Source organism: Danio rerio, chromosome 16 (assembly GCF_049306965.1).
Source record: "Danio rerio strain Tuebingen ecotype United States chromosome 16, GRCz12tu, whole genome shotgun sequence".
Taxonomy (NCBI): Eukaryota; Metazoa; Chordata; class Actinopteri; order Cypriniformes; family Danionidae; genus Danio; species Danio rerio.
In genome coordinates this window covers 11,744,980-11,761,568 of record NC_133191.1, presented here as the reverse complement: position 1 = coordinate 11,761,568, position 16,589 = coordinate 11,744,980, and the positions used below count along the sequence as shown (strand labels likewise).

At 35.8% G+C, this 16,589-nt stretch overlaps 1 protein-coding gene across 8 annotated transcripts in view; it reads right to left on the bottom strand.

The window, feature by feature from the left end:
- Positions 1 to 16,589, bottom strand: part of grik5 (glutamate receptor, ionotropic, kainate 5) — a 220,668-nt gene that overhangs the window by 80,725 nt on the left and 123,354 nt on the right. For all 8 annotated transcript variants that reach the window (XM_073925382.1, XM_073925383.1, XM_009292105.5 and 5 more), the window contains 3 exon segments: positions 15,816 to 15,980; positions 15,582 to 15,679; positions 15,331 to 15,496 (listed from right to left, as the gene is read on the bottom strand). In XM_073925382.1, coding sequence (XP_073781483.1) covers positions 15,331 to 15,496; positions 15,582 to 15,679; positions 15,816 to 15,980 — 429 coding nt within the window.

The following is a 16,589-nucleotide window of genomic DNA, read 5'->3' as shown; positions in this document are numbered from 1 at the left end:
GTGGCGTCAGAAGACAGTTCCATAAAATAATGGCACTAAAGTGCAATATAAAATCGGTGAACACATATGTAAAACATGTCAAAATAGGCTTGCTTTTGTTTACATTTCTGTGAGATTTCTAGCAATAATATATTTTATGTTGTCAAATGTGTGCAGCAACACTCACAAAGAAGTCATATTCAATCCAAACACCAGAAGGTTCACATGGGGGTAAAAGATTTCACCTTGGAAAATATAGGCTTGATTTTAACGATTTACGCGCAGTCTAAACCGCATGACGCAAAAGCATTAAGGGCATGTTCGAATCCACTTTTGCTTCTTTTTAAGGATGGAAAAATACGCTTTGCGCCCCGGCGCATGGTCTTACAGGGTTGTGCTTATTCTCCTAATGAGTTCTGGGTGTGTTTTGAGCATAAAGTGCATTAAACCAATCAAAGTCTCATCTCACATTCCCTGTAAGTGTCAGTTGCATCGCACCATGGCGAATTTGCAATTTACATGGCGGACTTTTTCAGAAGAAAAACTGAATGCTTCACTAGCGAGAATACAGTTAAACCCTATACAGCGCAAAGATAAAGAACAAGCCTCCTTCCTCCTTTACTTTCTATATTTTACTTTTACTCTACGTTAATCCTTTACTTTCGTGAATATTGAAGTAGTGTTGTACACACTCCACTAAAGACATCCATCAGCCTACATATTTATTTATGTTTGTTAAGCACACAGATTTGTTTCAAAACTATTTCTAAATTCATTTCTAATTTCCTGCAAACAAATAAATGAACAATAATAATAAAGTGTGGTCAAAATACATTCAATAATAAATAATACTGCTAATAATAAGAACATTATAAATGCAACATTTCATGAATCAACTGAAAAAAAGCCACCTGACATGAAGGCATGGTGGTAGTGTTTTTTTATGTAGAAAATATGTTTGTAACATTTTAATCCTTACATTTTAATCATATGCAAAGATATTTGTGTATTGCTGTTCATCCTGTGTGTAATAACAAATGTGTATGCGTTTTAGACCTGCATAGGCGCATAACTAACACGCTCTACATTGGACTTTAGACCAGGTTTCAGTTGGTCAATGGCGTGCTCTATTTAAGATCTTCAAAGTAGCAACTTGCCAACAATGCACCTTAGCACACCTCCTTTACAGGCCAAAACACCCATGAGTCCACAAAGTGGCGCAAATGGATTTGCTATTTAAACAATGTGGCGCAAAACATAAAAAATGAGGCTTGCGGTGGCCTGAAAATAGCAACAAATCATGCCAAACACATCTTGCACCTTATTGCGCCAGGTGTATGATACTGTAGGACCCTATATGTCAGCTGTGTCAACAGTTCACATGACCAACTTGAACTTTCAGCAAATTCTCTATGGAAAAAAACGTCTTATAATGTAGTAAATCTCTTATAGTATACCAGATTCCTTCTAAAATGACTGGATTTCACCTAAAAATTGCTTATTAATAAATGTGGCAACATCAAAGCACCCAGAAGCATGAAGTTCATTACTAAAAGGCTTACTTATTACCTAATGTATTGCTGAAATTGTTTAACTAAAATTCAATACTTTTGGATCTTTAGTGTTCCTCTGTTAATATTTGCTCTTTTTTTTTGTAAATGTGATCACACCATTCGAGAACTAAAATGTTATTATAAGCTATCAAACACATCTCCTATAGCTATTGTGTGTTGCTTATTAGATTTGATAACAATTACAGAACAGGCCATTCACACGTTTTTCCATTCAACTTTTTTTTCTTCTATGTCAGTGTGTTAAATAGACACATTGCACTATTTAGTGGTTCCTTTCATGCAGTTTCAGTCTTACAGACAAAATCAGAGAGAAAAAAAAACAGTTGAAGCTAAAACAATTACCTGACAGTTACATAAAGTAAATGCAATGAGGTTCACAATGAAAGTGCTGTATACAACTCACATTAAAACATTAATATTTGGTTGATTTTAGGTTGTGTTGGAAAGTGACCAAAATCCAACGTCTGATAGATGTCATAGTGGCAATGTCCACACAATGTCAAGGTAAAACATGATTAGACATTGATATTTGGCTTATTTTAGGTTGGAAGTTGGACATTGACGTCGGCCTGACGTTGGGTTCTGACGTCAACCCAATTTTCATTTCTAAACAAAATCCAGCGTCCCCATGACGTTTGGGTACATTGTGGTACAATGTCATGTTGCCGACCTGTACCTGCAGGGTGGGATCTTATGTGTGCATTGTGTGTGACTCTGTTTCATCATTCTTAACAGTAACCCCAAAAAAAAGAATATTCTGTTACCATTTACACTTTTCACTTTCTTTCGTTTAAAACCTGTTTGAGTTTCTATCTTCTGTTGAACACAAATTTTGTAGTAGGTAAGAAAGCAACAGCCATTGACATCCATTGTATTTTTTGTTCCTACTATGAATGCCAGTGATGGCTTGTTTCCAGCATCCTCCAAAATATTTTCTTTTATATTTAACAGAAAAAAAGAAACTCACAAAAGTTTAGAACCACTTGAGATAAGTGTCATTTTTGGGTGATGTATCACTTCAAGGACCATCTTCACAAAATATGCCTTTCAGTTCTGTTTCCTTGGTTTTCCATTGTTATCAATGTAAGTGTACTAAGCTGTATGTAAGTGCACTTGTTTTGCACTTGTGCTTGACACAACATTATAAAACACTCAGGTTCAAGGTAGTCACACTTTTAAAAAATGTCTCTACTGTATACCACTGGTAAGGCTACATAATGGTGGAGTCAGCAGAATTGACAGCAAGTTCACAAAATAGATTCTGTTGGAAAGAAGCAAAAATCCTACATGGTAAACATGTAAAGAACAAGAAAGACGCTATAAGATTCTAGTGGATGAGCACTGATCTTCCAGATGTGGGCTTTTTTTTTCTATGCCAACTGGAAAATGCAAAAGCTCACAGTCCGAGTGATCTTTTCAATCCAAGTGCTCTCCCACTGTTAAACGGTCCCAGATTGGTCTTTGTTAAACATCCTGCTGCACGATATTGGAAAGATCTAACATTGCAATTTTTATATTTCGCGAAATATTGTGATACGAATACAACTGCACAATATGACCTAATATTTATATTTGGAAAGATTTTATTATGTTAAATCAATTGGAAGGATTCTGTGATGAAAGTACATCTCCATAAAATCTAAACAATCTCGAAACTTTTGGGGGTCCCCCGACACATTTTCATTGTGCTCTACTTGCAGTGTGTTTCTCTATTTGCATGTGTTGTGAGTATTTTCATGCATGTGTTTAGCCAGAGATTGATGATTTAATGTTTACTATTTGCATCTCCATAAAATCTAATAAACAATTTAGAAACTTTTTGGGGGTCCCCTGACACGTTTTCGCTGTGGTCTGTGCTATTTGTAGCACATTTCTGTAGTTGCATGTGTTGTGAGTATTTTCATGCATAACAATCTATAAAGACAATCAAGAAAAAGTGTTTGATCATGTCCAGAGTCTAACAGTATGCAAGTAACTGAATGATCAAATTAATTCAATAAAACACATCATAAATAAGGTACAAATTCTCATACCTGAACATTTTTAAAATCATTATACAATCACAGTCATCAAAAACACATGCAAATGATAAATTATAATACAAACTCAACACTGCACATCCTGCGATGTACCTATTGCCAATGATCACGTTGCGATATCGATGCTCAAATGATATATTGTGCAGCCCTAATCCCTACCACTAAACCCCCCCACCAGTTTCTATTGGCTGAATTTTTAAAGGTGGCATATAATTGAAATATGGACTATATATAACTATAGGCTAATTATTTAAGAGTTTATTATAAAACAGACATACTTTGAGACCTAAACACCATTGCTGCCTTGTTCTCAAATAAATCCCATTAGTGTAATATTCTGGTGAAAATCAAGGCCTATCAGAACAAAACTCTGATGACTCACACAGGATCATTAATATGCTCGCCCCAGACTGCACTTGATTGGCCATAATGTTTACTTGTGAGATTACAATTTATTTTAAGTAGATTGAATTATTTTGTGGGCGTCGCAATGGCGCAGTAGGTAGTGCTGTTGCCTCACAGCAAGAAAGTTACTGGTTCGAGCCTCGGCTGGGTTAGTAGGCATTTCTGTGTGGAGTTTGCATGTTCTCTCTGCGTTGAGTGTGAATGAGTATGTATGGATGTTTCCCAGAGATATGTTGCGGCCGGAAGGGCATCCGCTACGTAAAACATATGCTGGATAAGTTAGCGGTTCATTACATTGTGGCGAACCCAAATTAATAAAAGGGACTAAGCAAAAAAGAAAATGAATGAATGAATGAACTATTTTGTCCCCTTTGTTTACATTTATCTGAGCTTTTATCACCGAGAATGGTGCCAGGTTGTTAGTGCAATGCATTCTGTGAATTTGGGATACAAGAACCTGTGATCTATTTAGGTTTAAAATACAGTATCATGTATATACACTGATTTGCAAGTGCTCACACTACACATAAAAAAGAGAATCATATAAAGAAAAGTTTTCTAGAGGCACATCCTTGATACTCTGTCACTTATGTATAAGCTCTTTCATTTATTTGATCCGCTCCCTCTGCATCTGTGCTCGGCTTCTCAAGTTACACTTTAGCGCTGGAGACAGAATTTTATGGATATGCATAATCCATATTGTCAGCTTCTCAGACAGATAAAGAGCATTTATAAGGTTATATACACTAGTACATTTTATTCCGAGTATTTGTAAGAGGTATTTCAAAAAGTTTTACTGTGTTGATTGTTTTAAAGTTTTACTGTTGATTTGATTGACTCTAATTTTGAAAATGGGACAAACTTTAGGGAGGAGTGAAAAAAGTCAAGCAGGCAGCCATGTATGATCTCATGTTCACAGCACATCAGAATGCAAAATGCAGGATATACAGATTATACATGTATTTAATGCCACCCCAAAAAGGCATAATGTCTGTTTAGTTTAACATGTATAATGAGAAATTTTCTACATATGTTTGTAATTAGTCAATTCAAGCAGTGACACTTTGTTCACTCTTTTTTTCGAAAAAAGAAAAGGAAATATTGTGTTCATCCAATCCACTGCACAGATAAGGAGTGCCCATTATCTTATCAAAAAGCTGCAAGAAATTATCCCGAAATTCAACCTTTATTTCAGGAAATTAGTGGCATTTTAATGCTTTGCTTTTGAGCCACGTACCACAAATTTTCATTTAAAAAAAAAAAAAAAAAAAACAGAAATTTGCATAATAACATAAGGTTACATCATTGAGTTGTTTATGTGCGAGTATCCAGCACTGACAGAAACTGCTTGAACATCAGAATAGAGCTCATTATAATTCATGACCCTTCAAAATATGGTCTAAACCAATCTTATTAAATTGGGTTGTGAAGCCATAAACCTTCTACTTAAATATCAGAGAACAATTAAAATATTTTGTCTACTATGGCACCTTTAAATACCATTGGAAATTTAGGGCCTACTCACACTATGCCATCCGTACCGTGCCCAGGCCCATTTCCCGGATCGTTTGAGAAGTGTGAGTGCGCTGAATCGGGCTCAAGCACGGTTCACTTGGCCAGCCCTGGCCCGGTTGGAAGAGGTGTGCCTGAGCGCGGTACGCTTGTGTGTGAGTGCAAAACGCGCCAAAGCCCGAAACTAAAAGCGATACGTGACTTTTAAGGGGTTGTTTCATATGGATTTATTAATCATTCTTACTGTTCAGTGAATGCAAACTGCCGTAGTTTATTAAAGACGAGAACTCCTCACAACATGACAGCTGCGCACCTTCAGCAGACTTCCTCATTCCTGCAGCACGAGAGCTTAATGATTGTTTATGAGCGCCAAAAGTGGCGGATCTGTCCGGTGAAATATCTGACTGCGTGTCACCGCATCCCTAAGGACTGTTTGGCGAAATATTTGACTGCATATCATTGCGTAACAAACGACTGAAACGATATAACTAGAGAAATCTCCACTGTGCTACTGGGGTGAGAGTGTATGGCAAGCCGTTTTAGCATTTAAACCTTGTTCTGACAATCCATAAATATATTTAGAGATATCTCTAATTATATTTTGACTAGTCATAATTATAATTCGACTAGTCAGATTGGAGATATCTGCAAATATATTATGACTGACTAGTCATATTCCTCCATTGACTTCCATTGAAAAATATTTGCAGATATCTCTAAATGAGTTTTGACTAGTCACAATTGTAATTAGAGATATCTCCAAATGAATTTTGACTAGTCAAAAATCCATTTCAAGATATCTACAACTGTAATTCGACTATTAGTAAATTAATTAGAGATATCTTCAAATATATTTGTAAATATCTCTAAATATGATGAATTAAAGATATCTCTAAATTTTTATGACTAGTAAAAACTCAGTTAGAGACATCTCTAATTACAATTGTTACTAGTCAAAATTCATTTGGAGATATCTCTAATTACAATTGTGACTAATCAAAACTCATTTAGAGATATCTGCAAATAATTTTCAATGCAAGTCAATGGAGGAATATGACTAGTCATAATATATTTGCAGATATCTCCAATCTGATTTCGTACTAGTACAATTGTAATTGCAGATATCTCTAATTGTCATTCTGAGTAGTGGAAATATAATTATGACTAGTCAAAATATAATTAGAGATATCTCTAAATATATTTATGGAGTCAGAACAAAGATTTAAATGCTAAAAAGGCTTGCCATAGAGAGCACTTCACTGAACAGAGCAGCAGCGATGACGTAAGCGTGCCGAGGCCAGATATGGTGTGAGCGCGGGCCATCGGGGGAGACGGGAGGGGGGACAAGCGTGCTTTGGCCCGGTTCGAGGCAACTGTACCTAGTGTGAGTACGGCCTTAATTCACCATCACCATTGCAATGCAATCAGATCCCAGATGTCCTATAGCTTTAATGTAACAAAGTAGCATGTAATACAACTCATTGAGGATTGCCCCAAGATCCACTGCCTAGTTATGTTGTATTTGGGCTTGTTTAAATCCAGTACACCTGCTCTAAACTAATAAATGTGATCTATTATGGCAGTGGTTCTTAAACTGGGGGCTGGAGCAAACTAAGGGGCCCAAATTATAGCTAAAAATTAATTTAAATATATTCCTACATTTCAATCATTTAATTTTACAGTTAATATGTTATTATTTGCTCTGTGTTACAAATTTTTCATCGCACAATTGTCTCTAATAACATTTTAATGGATGATAATTATAATCAAGGTGTAGCCAATGCAGTGACATACCATACAGGAGCATACATTTGTCTGTACATTATATATGTGAAAACAAATCGTCTACTGTTTGTGTGCTCTCGACACACTGATTCCTAATAATGTATTTCACTGTCAGAATTAAGGTTATTAAAACTGAAGCATGTTTTGGAGATTATGATGTTAATTAGTGCGATTTGTGTAGATTCTGTCATCAGAAACTCAACCTGGACGGGTATTATAGATTCTCAAACAAACAATGAGTTGATGGTAAAATGATTAGCCCTCCTGTGAAATTTAAATTACTTTTCAGTTATTTCCCAAATTCTGTTTAACAGGGCAAGGAAGTCTTCACAGTGTTTCCTGCATATATGTTTTCTATTGCAGCAGTTCAATATATTCAGATAGTTGTCAAAATGAACACACCGCCAGTGTTTTATAAAGGATTCTTCCCACTCATGCACGTTTATATTAGACACTTCAATCGACAGTTTATATAGAGTTATTATTGATGCTCAAGCAAACAGTGCACATAAATGTATTTTAAAATAATGTAATTGAGATCAAAAGTTTTAATACTAGAATACAAAGGTGACTCTAGACTCAGCTAAAACTGTAAATGTTTATATTTGTTTGAGGCAACTTCTTGAGGGGTGACATGGTGGCGCTGTGGTTAGCACTTTTGCCTTACAGCAAGGTCGCTGGTTCGAGCCTTCAGTTGGCATTTCTGTGTGAAGATTGCATGTTCTCCTCGTGTTTGTGTGGGTTTCCCTCAGAGTCCAAAGACATGCAGAATTTTGAATTGAATAAGCTAAATTGGTTGTATTGTATAAGTGTTTAAGAGTGTGTGTGAATGCAAGAGTGTATGGATGTTTCCCAGTACTGGGTTGCAGCTGGAAGAGCATCCGCTGCATAAAACATATGCTGGATGTGTTGGCGGTTCATTCCACTGTGGAAACCCCTGATTAATAAAGAGACTAAGCTGAAAATGAATAAGTGAATGAATGAATGAATGAATGAATGAATGAATGAATGAATGAATGAATGAATGAACAACTATTTGAAAATATGGAATTTTAAAGTTTAAAGAAATCAAATAATGACGAAATTGCCTTTAAATTGTCTAAGTAAAGTTGTTAGCAATGCACATTACTGTGTGTTTGTATGAATAACCCTGTCGAGAACCAGGCTAGTAACTGTATTGTGGTGTTAGTAACTGTACTAAGGACCAGGTTTCTAGCAGCCACTGCAATCAAATAGTATACCAAAGTTGGTGACCTGTGTTACAGACTTTAACAAAAAGCTGAAGAGCAGGGACAGGGTGAAATTATAGGAGTTTTCAGAGAGAAATTACAAAACAGGAGGGTGGCGGGAGATGTGTAAAGTTAAAAATTACAAATACTCAAATGACTGTAATTGAGTTTTTCTCAGGAATTGTAATTTCAAAAATGTTTACTTTTACTTTCCCTTAAGTACATTTTTAGTGCAGTATCGCTACTGTTACTCTACTGCTTTACTTCAACCTGCAGTCACTACTTTATTTTTTCTTGTTTATGAGGATTGGCTGAGTAGAAAAAGTCTTGTGATTCCTGTCCAATCGAATCACACCTAGCCTTAAATAAAATCATACTGAACAACCTCAAGACATGGACGCTTTTTTTTAATGCTTCCATAAAGTTTGCTGCATTTATAGTGTCCAAGAAGACAAAAATCTTTGCAAGCAATAATCGTGAGACTTTATAGACTGCATGTCACTGATGAGAGAATGGTGGATGTTTACTGTATGATGACTGAAATCAGCAATTAGCAACAATAACTAAATGCAATTTACAGGGTTTATCAACTTTTTACAGTGTAATATTCACCACTCAATACTTTTGAGTACTTTTTAAAATGGCTACGTTTTACCCATACTTTGAGTAATATTTACAATCTTACAATTTAAAATAAATTTTTACTCTACTGGCACTACCTTTTTGGGCAAATAATAGTATACTTTTACTTAAATGTGAATTTTCACTACTCTTTCCACCACTGGAGAGGGGTCTGATATATGGAACACTCCCAGGAAAAACAGTTGACAGGTATGCTATAAATCAAAATGTGACCCAAAACAAACATAAAGCACTGAATGTATACTGTACCACCACATATGCTTGCACTTAAAAATGTTTGGCTCTACCTGAAACAATTATTCTTTTATTCTGCTATAGACTATAGTCATTTTCACTTAATTTGTTTTCTTTTAATGTTTTTGGTCAAGAAATGGTAATGCTGTTTTCAGTGGTTGATGTTTGCACTCCTATATTAAAATGTTGTAGCCTACTGTAGAATAATGTACTTTTAACCTCTTAAAGTCAAACGCTTTGAATTTTCATTAAACACTGTCTATGTTATAATAAACCCCTCCAAAAAGACGCTTTTTTTGTAAACTCAAATTTGAAAGTGTACCTTTTAGTTTTGTGTGGTCTAGGTTGCTGTAATTAATTTTGTTGGTTCCAGCACATGTCAGTAATCATAGAAAAAAAGAAAAATGTATTGATCATAATCTATGGAAAAGTAAATCTAATCCAACTGATGATTGAACAGAATCACTTATGGGGGTATTGGGCCAGTACAGACCTTTAAAATTTAAAGAATGTGGAAATAAATGAAGTCACGGACCACGGGCCTCATGTATGAAGACTTGCATTGAATTCATACTGTAACATTGCATACACACAAAGCTGTAAATGTGAATACGCATTAAAAAATTCAGATGAATAAAAAACTGCGTATACGGAATCCCACGCATATTCTCTTTGTACATCCGAATTACTATGAAACTGAGCGCACGTGCACGAGTGCAAAACCCCTCCCTGCCTCCTCCCCCTAATGAATATGGTAACGACTCCACTTTGGAAAAAACAAATGATAAAGTAATGGCAAAAGCAAGCAAGAAGAGAAACTTTGAACAGAATGTGAATTGGAGGTGCTCCTTTTAGAGGTAGACCGGAGAAAAACTGTGTTGTTTGCAAGTTTGTCCTCCAGAATTAATAACAAAAGAAAAGAAATAGAGTGGGAGGGTTTAGCTAACACGGTTTTAGCAGTGTGGTCTGACCATCGCACTGTGAGTGAATTAAAATAGCAGAGAGCAGACATCAACAGCACAAGTGGCGTAGCTCGTAAAGCGCATGGCAACATGCTTTGAAACTTGCAATCATGAACCCGGTTTGAATCCAGCGTCTGATGAACTCAATCTTCTTTTTTTCCTTTTGCCTACTCTTCATCATGAGGAAGACAAGTAGGAATCATTAATAAGTGTGTGTATAATGGGGTGCGCATTTGAGCATTACATATTATTTGCACATTTATTGAATGGAAATGTTTCGGATTCACGTATGCAAATGCATCTTCAGATGGCGCCTTTATATTAATGTGCGTGCAGTCGATTGCTCCGATTACATTGGAAAAACCGGCGATCGCTGCAAGTTGCGCTTTAAAGTTTGGCTGGTCAACTGTATGGTAAGGAAACCTTATATACCTGCTAGACATGCGGATGATCCTGTCCCATGCAGCTATCATTGCACGGCTCAAAGATACTTTATAGAGTGCAATTTAACACAATTGCCTTTAGGAGTTGCCAATGGAAATAAAACAAACACACACAAGAAATGAACGTACGCCAGACATGAATTTGGCATGGATCAACGCACATTCTCACGTTCATTTCATCGTTAGTAAATTTAAACGTGAGTGACTCTGAGCGTGAAAGTTTTTGTGCGGACGCAGCGTTGATACATGAGGCTCCAGGTAGCCGGTAGACAGAGTGTAGGACAGTGAGGTCAATAATGTTTCACCAGCATCCACTCACTTTAAATGTTTTGGACTTGAAACTGTTCTATTACATGCGTTTTGTTTTTCATTTCACTGCCTTGCATCTCTTTTTTTAAAACTGAAATATATTCTGTGTGAATCACCCTTTATGATGCTATCTAGGCTTCGAAACAGAGCTTTTGTGTGTTGGAGACCATAAAAATCATATGGTCAATTTCTGTTTGAAACCACCTTTTATTTAAAAAAGCGACTTGAAATATGTTTACGCAGTTCTTAAGTCATTCTTTTCATGCTTTTTCAGTCTGACAGACGAGGTCACCAAAGGAAAAAACTGTTGAAGCTAAAACAAAGTGTGCGACATCTGATGGCAGTTTCATAAATTAAAGGCAATGAGGTTCACAAAGAAATCGCTTTACACAACGCACATGAAAACCTTCATGTCAAAACTGGCTTGCGAAATTGCTTTCTATCTGTTAAACGAGAAGCAGTAGCGCAGCAGCGAGCCTCTCTCCATCTCTTGCCACCATTTTAAATGAGCTTGATGAGTGGCAAGTTGCACCTACTCTGCTGCCATAGCAACCATAGTGCAGCCAACTGGGTCAGAGCTGAGCGTTATGTAGCGATGCCCTCTCTAACACACAAGAACGTCCGAACACACAAAAGCACACACACTCTGCATACGTGGTGCTGTCTCACACATTAGCACGCGCAGCAGGGGGGGAGATTTATTCTCAGATTACATGAACGTTGTGTTGTCCAGTGACATGCTGCGTAATTGCCCAGCAGTATGTTTTATTGGCACAGCTACCTATTACAGCAAAGTAATTGTTAGTGCTTGCAGTATGGCAGCACTGCAGTATCATTATCAGTCTTTTCAAGAACTTTTGTAATTTCATCTCGCCCATTAACCTTGAATGCATATTGTTACTTGAGTGTTTGATGAGAAAAGACGATTGATTGGGCAGATGAGATGAAATCATTTAAAACATTTAATTAGCCTAGGGTTTATTATAGTTGATGTGTAGTACCGATGTTTTCTTGATCCATTGGTTGCCAGCTGTATAACCACAGTTTTATTACATACAGTATACCTAGGTTAAAGGTTAGTGTGGCAAAAATGTGATGGTGGTTATCTTGTGGTTAAGGTGCAATAACTTTTTTTTTTTTTTTTTTTTAATTTTCAGTGCTTTCCAGTATTATTGGCACATTTATAAGCAAAGCTGGTTTTAGAATATGTCTTCATTGTTTTATTGTTTTTTGCTAATTTATGTTTCTGAATGTGTAAAGCTTACGGAAGTTTCTGTATAATCATTAATAGAAAAGTTCATTGTACTGAGGATATCATGTAAATTTACAGAATTTCTGTTTTTTTAATGTAGGAAACTTCCATAATTTAATAGCAATTGTTCTGGTACATTTTTCAAGTACATTCCATTTTTTTGTTTGTTTTTTTTACGTAAAATTTACAGAATTTTCAGTTTTTTTTAAATGAAGAAAATTCTGTAAAAAACAGAAAATGTCCTAGTAATTTTCTGCCAGTACATTCTTTGTTCTTTTACGGAATTTTTTTAAAAGTGTAACAAAATAACTTAAGGTGCTTGTGTGTTTTTTTTCGATCAGAGCAGAGGCTTTTTCAACCCTGAAACCTTTCCTAAAAGTTTGTGGTAATGTCCGAAGTTTTGGAGAATTTCTGAGCCCAAGTCTCAATAAGGTTTGGAATTCTCCAGCTTCTTGGAGATTTTTTTGTCTACTTGAAGCATCCTCCTAATCAGGGGAGGACTTAGTGATTTGGGGGCCCAAAGCAGTTTAATGTATAAGGCCCTAGCATAACAAGTCAAAGCATTCTCTTTCTCTATAGATATTTTTTTCTCTGTAAATTAGTTTTGTTTTTTTGTAAATAAACTGCATGTTAAAAAAATATTTAAAGCATTTTTTATATATTTTAATATTTAAAGGCACCTTTATTGTCTTAGGCCCAATCCCAATTCTATTTTTGTATCCCTACCCCTTTTCCTTGGCCTTTGAAACAGTGTGAAGGGGAAGGGCTTCAAAATTTACCCCTTAGAAATGTGATAGCATTACAACACCTGTACACGTCATCATATGTAACCGCAATCTCTTGCTTCATATGAGATCGATGATTACGACTAGTGTAGTGATTCCAGTTGTGTTATTTTTTGGTATTTGTCTTGAGGAAATCACTGAAGGCATATATTATAGTATTATAATGATGTAATATGGCAATAAGATCTTAACTGTACTGTGCATTTACACCATGGCCATATTCATCTATGTAAACACACGAAAACAACATTAACTTTATAGCAGACACTGTAAAAAGCTCATTCCCAGCCACTAGACTTTTCTGACAGGGGATTCCAGTGTCATCGAGGAACAGATGTGAAAGTATGTTGAGCGACTGCTATACAGGAGTTATTATTATAGATTATAAATAGCAAAATGTAGTGTTTTTTTTAATTTTTTCTAAACATAAAACATGAACGCCGTTACGAATGTATTAAAACATGTGCTTGAGATAAAAGACACTATAAAGGGGAAGGGCTAAGAGGTAGAGTTGGGATTGGGCCTTAATGTAAAAATAATTGCAATAAGTTCACAAATTAACTACATAATTGTGATTTAGATTTTATTATTTTAATAATTGTCTGATAAATAGCCATGTGGCTCGAAACGTTACACGCTTTGTGTCAGCCTTTTTATTTTATTAAATTAGTATTTTTTGGAGCTTTGGTGTTTGGTGCCGCCTTTGATGAATATTTCATTTGCAGTTTTTTTGGCTGAGCACCCAGTTAAGTGGGATGTGCGTACATTTGTACAGTTTTTCATTATTATAATGAACAAAATTATATAATTATAATGAACAGAATTATAATATTATAATAAACAAAATATTTAAACAAATTTCATTTACAATCAATCAAACTAATCTTTTAATCTAATCTTTTTCAGTCAAACTAATCACTAAGTCACCATTTTTCTTATAAATTACATAATTGCTGTTTTTAAATCGGCTGCCTTTCATTTTTTTCTGAGGGAAATGTTATTTTATTTGAACAATTCCTTTCTTAACAAGCTAACAGTGCTCATCATCTGATAGAGGGTTTTGGCCAGACAGCAGGATCGCAAAGGAAGCTGCGTTTTATTGTTCGTCTTATTTCTACTTTTTTTTTCCCACAAAATATTCTCAAAATTCTCACTGTTGTACACTCTACCTACCTCTACCTCAGCTCTACTCTGATCGCTGGCAGACTGACAGTGTATTTGGACCACTCACACTTGTGCATGTGGAGCATAGAAAGGAACAGTTCACTACTCATGAGCGGCCTCCGGTTTTGACAAAATAAGTAATAACGTTAAAATCTTACCAGTTGCAGAAATATTTTATTCTTAACATAATATTTATAAATGAGCTATATGATTAATATCGGTTTCTTGGCATTGGTTTGGGCCCTCCAATTCCCTGTGTACCTAAGCAGCTGCTTACCTCACTTATTGGTTAAGTCCGCCCCTGCTCCCAACAGTGTGTGGGACAACACACATCCTCTTCCAGTGTGATTCATAACACTTCCAGTTCAGTGTAATTTCATAATTAATATCCTAAAATAATAATTGTGGAAATGAACCACTGAATTTCAGTGTTGCTGCTGTTTTCTTATATCCGTTTTTCATTTTGTGAACCTCAACACTTTTGCCATAGCTCTGTTATTTGGTCTTACCGATTTTGATGGATTGCATTGTAAAACAGGAGGTAATGGCTGAACAATTTTTCTGTTCCTAGTCAACCAGGTGTGCTAAATTCCCTAACAATTGATTGTTAAATATTACAAATCTGGTGCACATATGAGTTCATTGGGGTGCAAATAGTTAAGGCACAAATATTTTTACCAAAGCATTTGCTTTTTGATAAAACTGTGCCGTTTATTATTGTTTGTTTTCAGTTAATTCCTATGTGGCAGATATTTTTGAAGTAAATTAGCACTGATTAACGGTGCATTTGCTAATATTTATCAAGGATGTAACATTAGTGGAGGGCGGCGTAGTTTAATGTTAATTTTGTGAAATACTTAGAAATATTGTGAATCGAAGAAGAGCCATTAACATAATTATAAACATCCCTAATCAACAAGTGTTTCATTCATCTGTTTGTTTGTTCTCCAGTTTTACATTTTCAAGCTTGAATGCAGACCAGAATAGCTGAGAATGAGCAGAGGTCTTGGACTCACATTCGGCCTTAGCGCAGACCAGACTAGCCGATGGGTAGCTAAAGGAGCGTAGGATGGAGCCGATGGCAAGGCTCAAATCCTCGTTGCTAGGATACAGAGTCACAGACGCAAAGCGCAGGTAAGGAAGCCGCGGAGTCTCTTCTGGACCGATTTTGACGTGGGGAATCTAAGAATGAGCAGAAACAAGGGACATTTTATAGTTAGTGAAAGAATTAACACAAACCAAAGATGAATATTTAGATGAGGCTCACCTCTTTTTCCCCACATATGTGACTGACTATAGAGCCGGAAGCGGGACTGGAGGCGGGGCCGATAACAGAGACCACGCCCTTTGGTAGAATCTGGCACACTATGACAGAAAATGTAGAGCTTTTCATTCTTTAAATTCTTTTATTGTAGGCTGTTCTGCTCCTCTATATACTTCAATGTTTGTTTGTTTTTTCTCTCTGTTGTGTTCAGGGTGTTTGTGTGTGTGCATTACTCACTCGTATCTGTAGTCTCATACTGTGAGTCTTTCTGAAGTTCAAATATGTCGACCTCCACGCGAGCACGAGCTGGGTTCTCCATCACACTGTTGATATTCTCACGTGCTAATGCTAAAGCTAACCGCTCCCCACGGCCACAGACAGAGCTGTCATCCAAAATAGCAGCTGTGGGAAAAGAGAAGGAGGAGTGGTAAAGTCAGAGAGCAGAGAGAGAAATTCTCAGAAGGTCTGATTAAAGATTTATGTGTGCTATGTTAATCTACCATGTCAAACAACAATAATTAAGTCAATAACAAAGACAATCTAATTGAACATAGTTAATCTTTAAGCTCAACCAAAACCTTAAATGGAACACTCTTTTCACTCTTAAGTAATAAAAACTTTTATGGGGTTTTATTTTATTTCTATTCAACAAAAAATTGGTTATTTTGAAGATTTTTTGAGCTTTTTACAAAGTTTTTACAAAAATTAAACTGAAATAAGTTTAAAGGAAGTTGATGGTGAGCAAATGATGACAGTATTTTTGGGGTGAACTACCCCTTTAAGATCTAGTAACTTTTTTTTAGTTAGTAGTATTCAGTTTTCACGAACCAAAACTGTGTCACACACTATGCTAGATTTAAATAATACAATTCAAGCTGCTTTAATATTCAAATATTTTAGGACTGTATGATTTTTTCATTTAGCATTTTAGTATTATATTTGTATCATTCATTTAAAAATGTGTACATTTATTCAGCTAGACTAAATAAATGTACTTAATTCATAATTTAA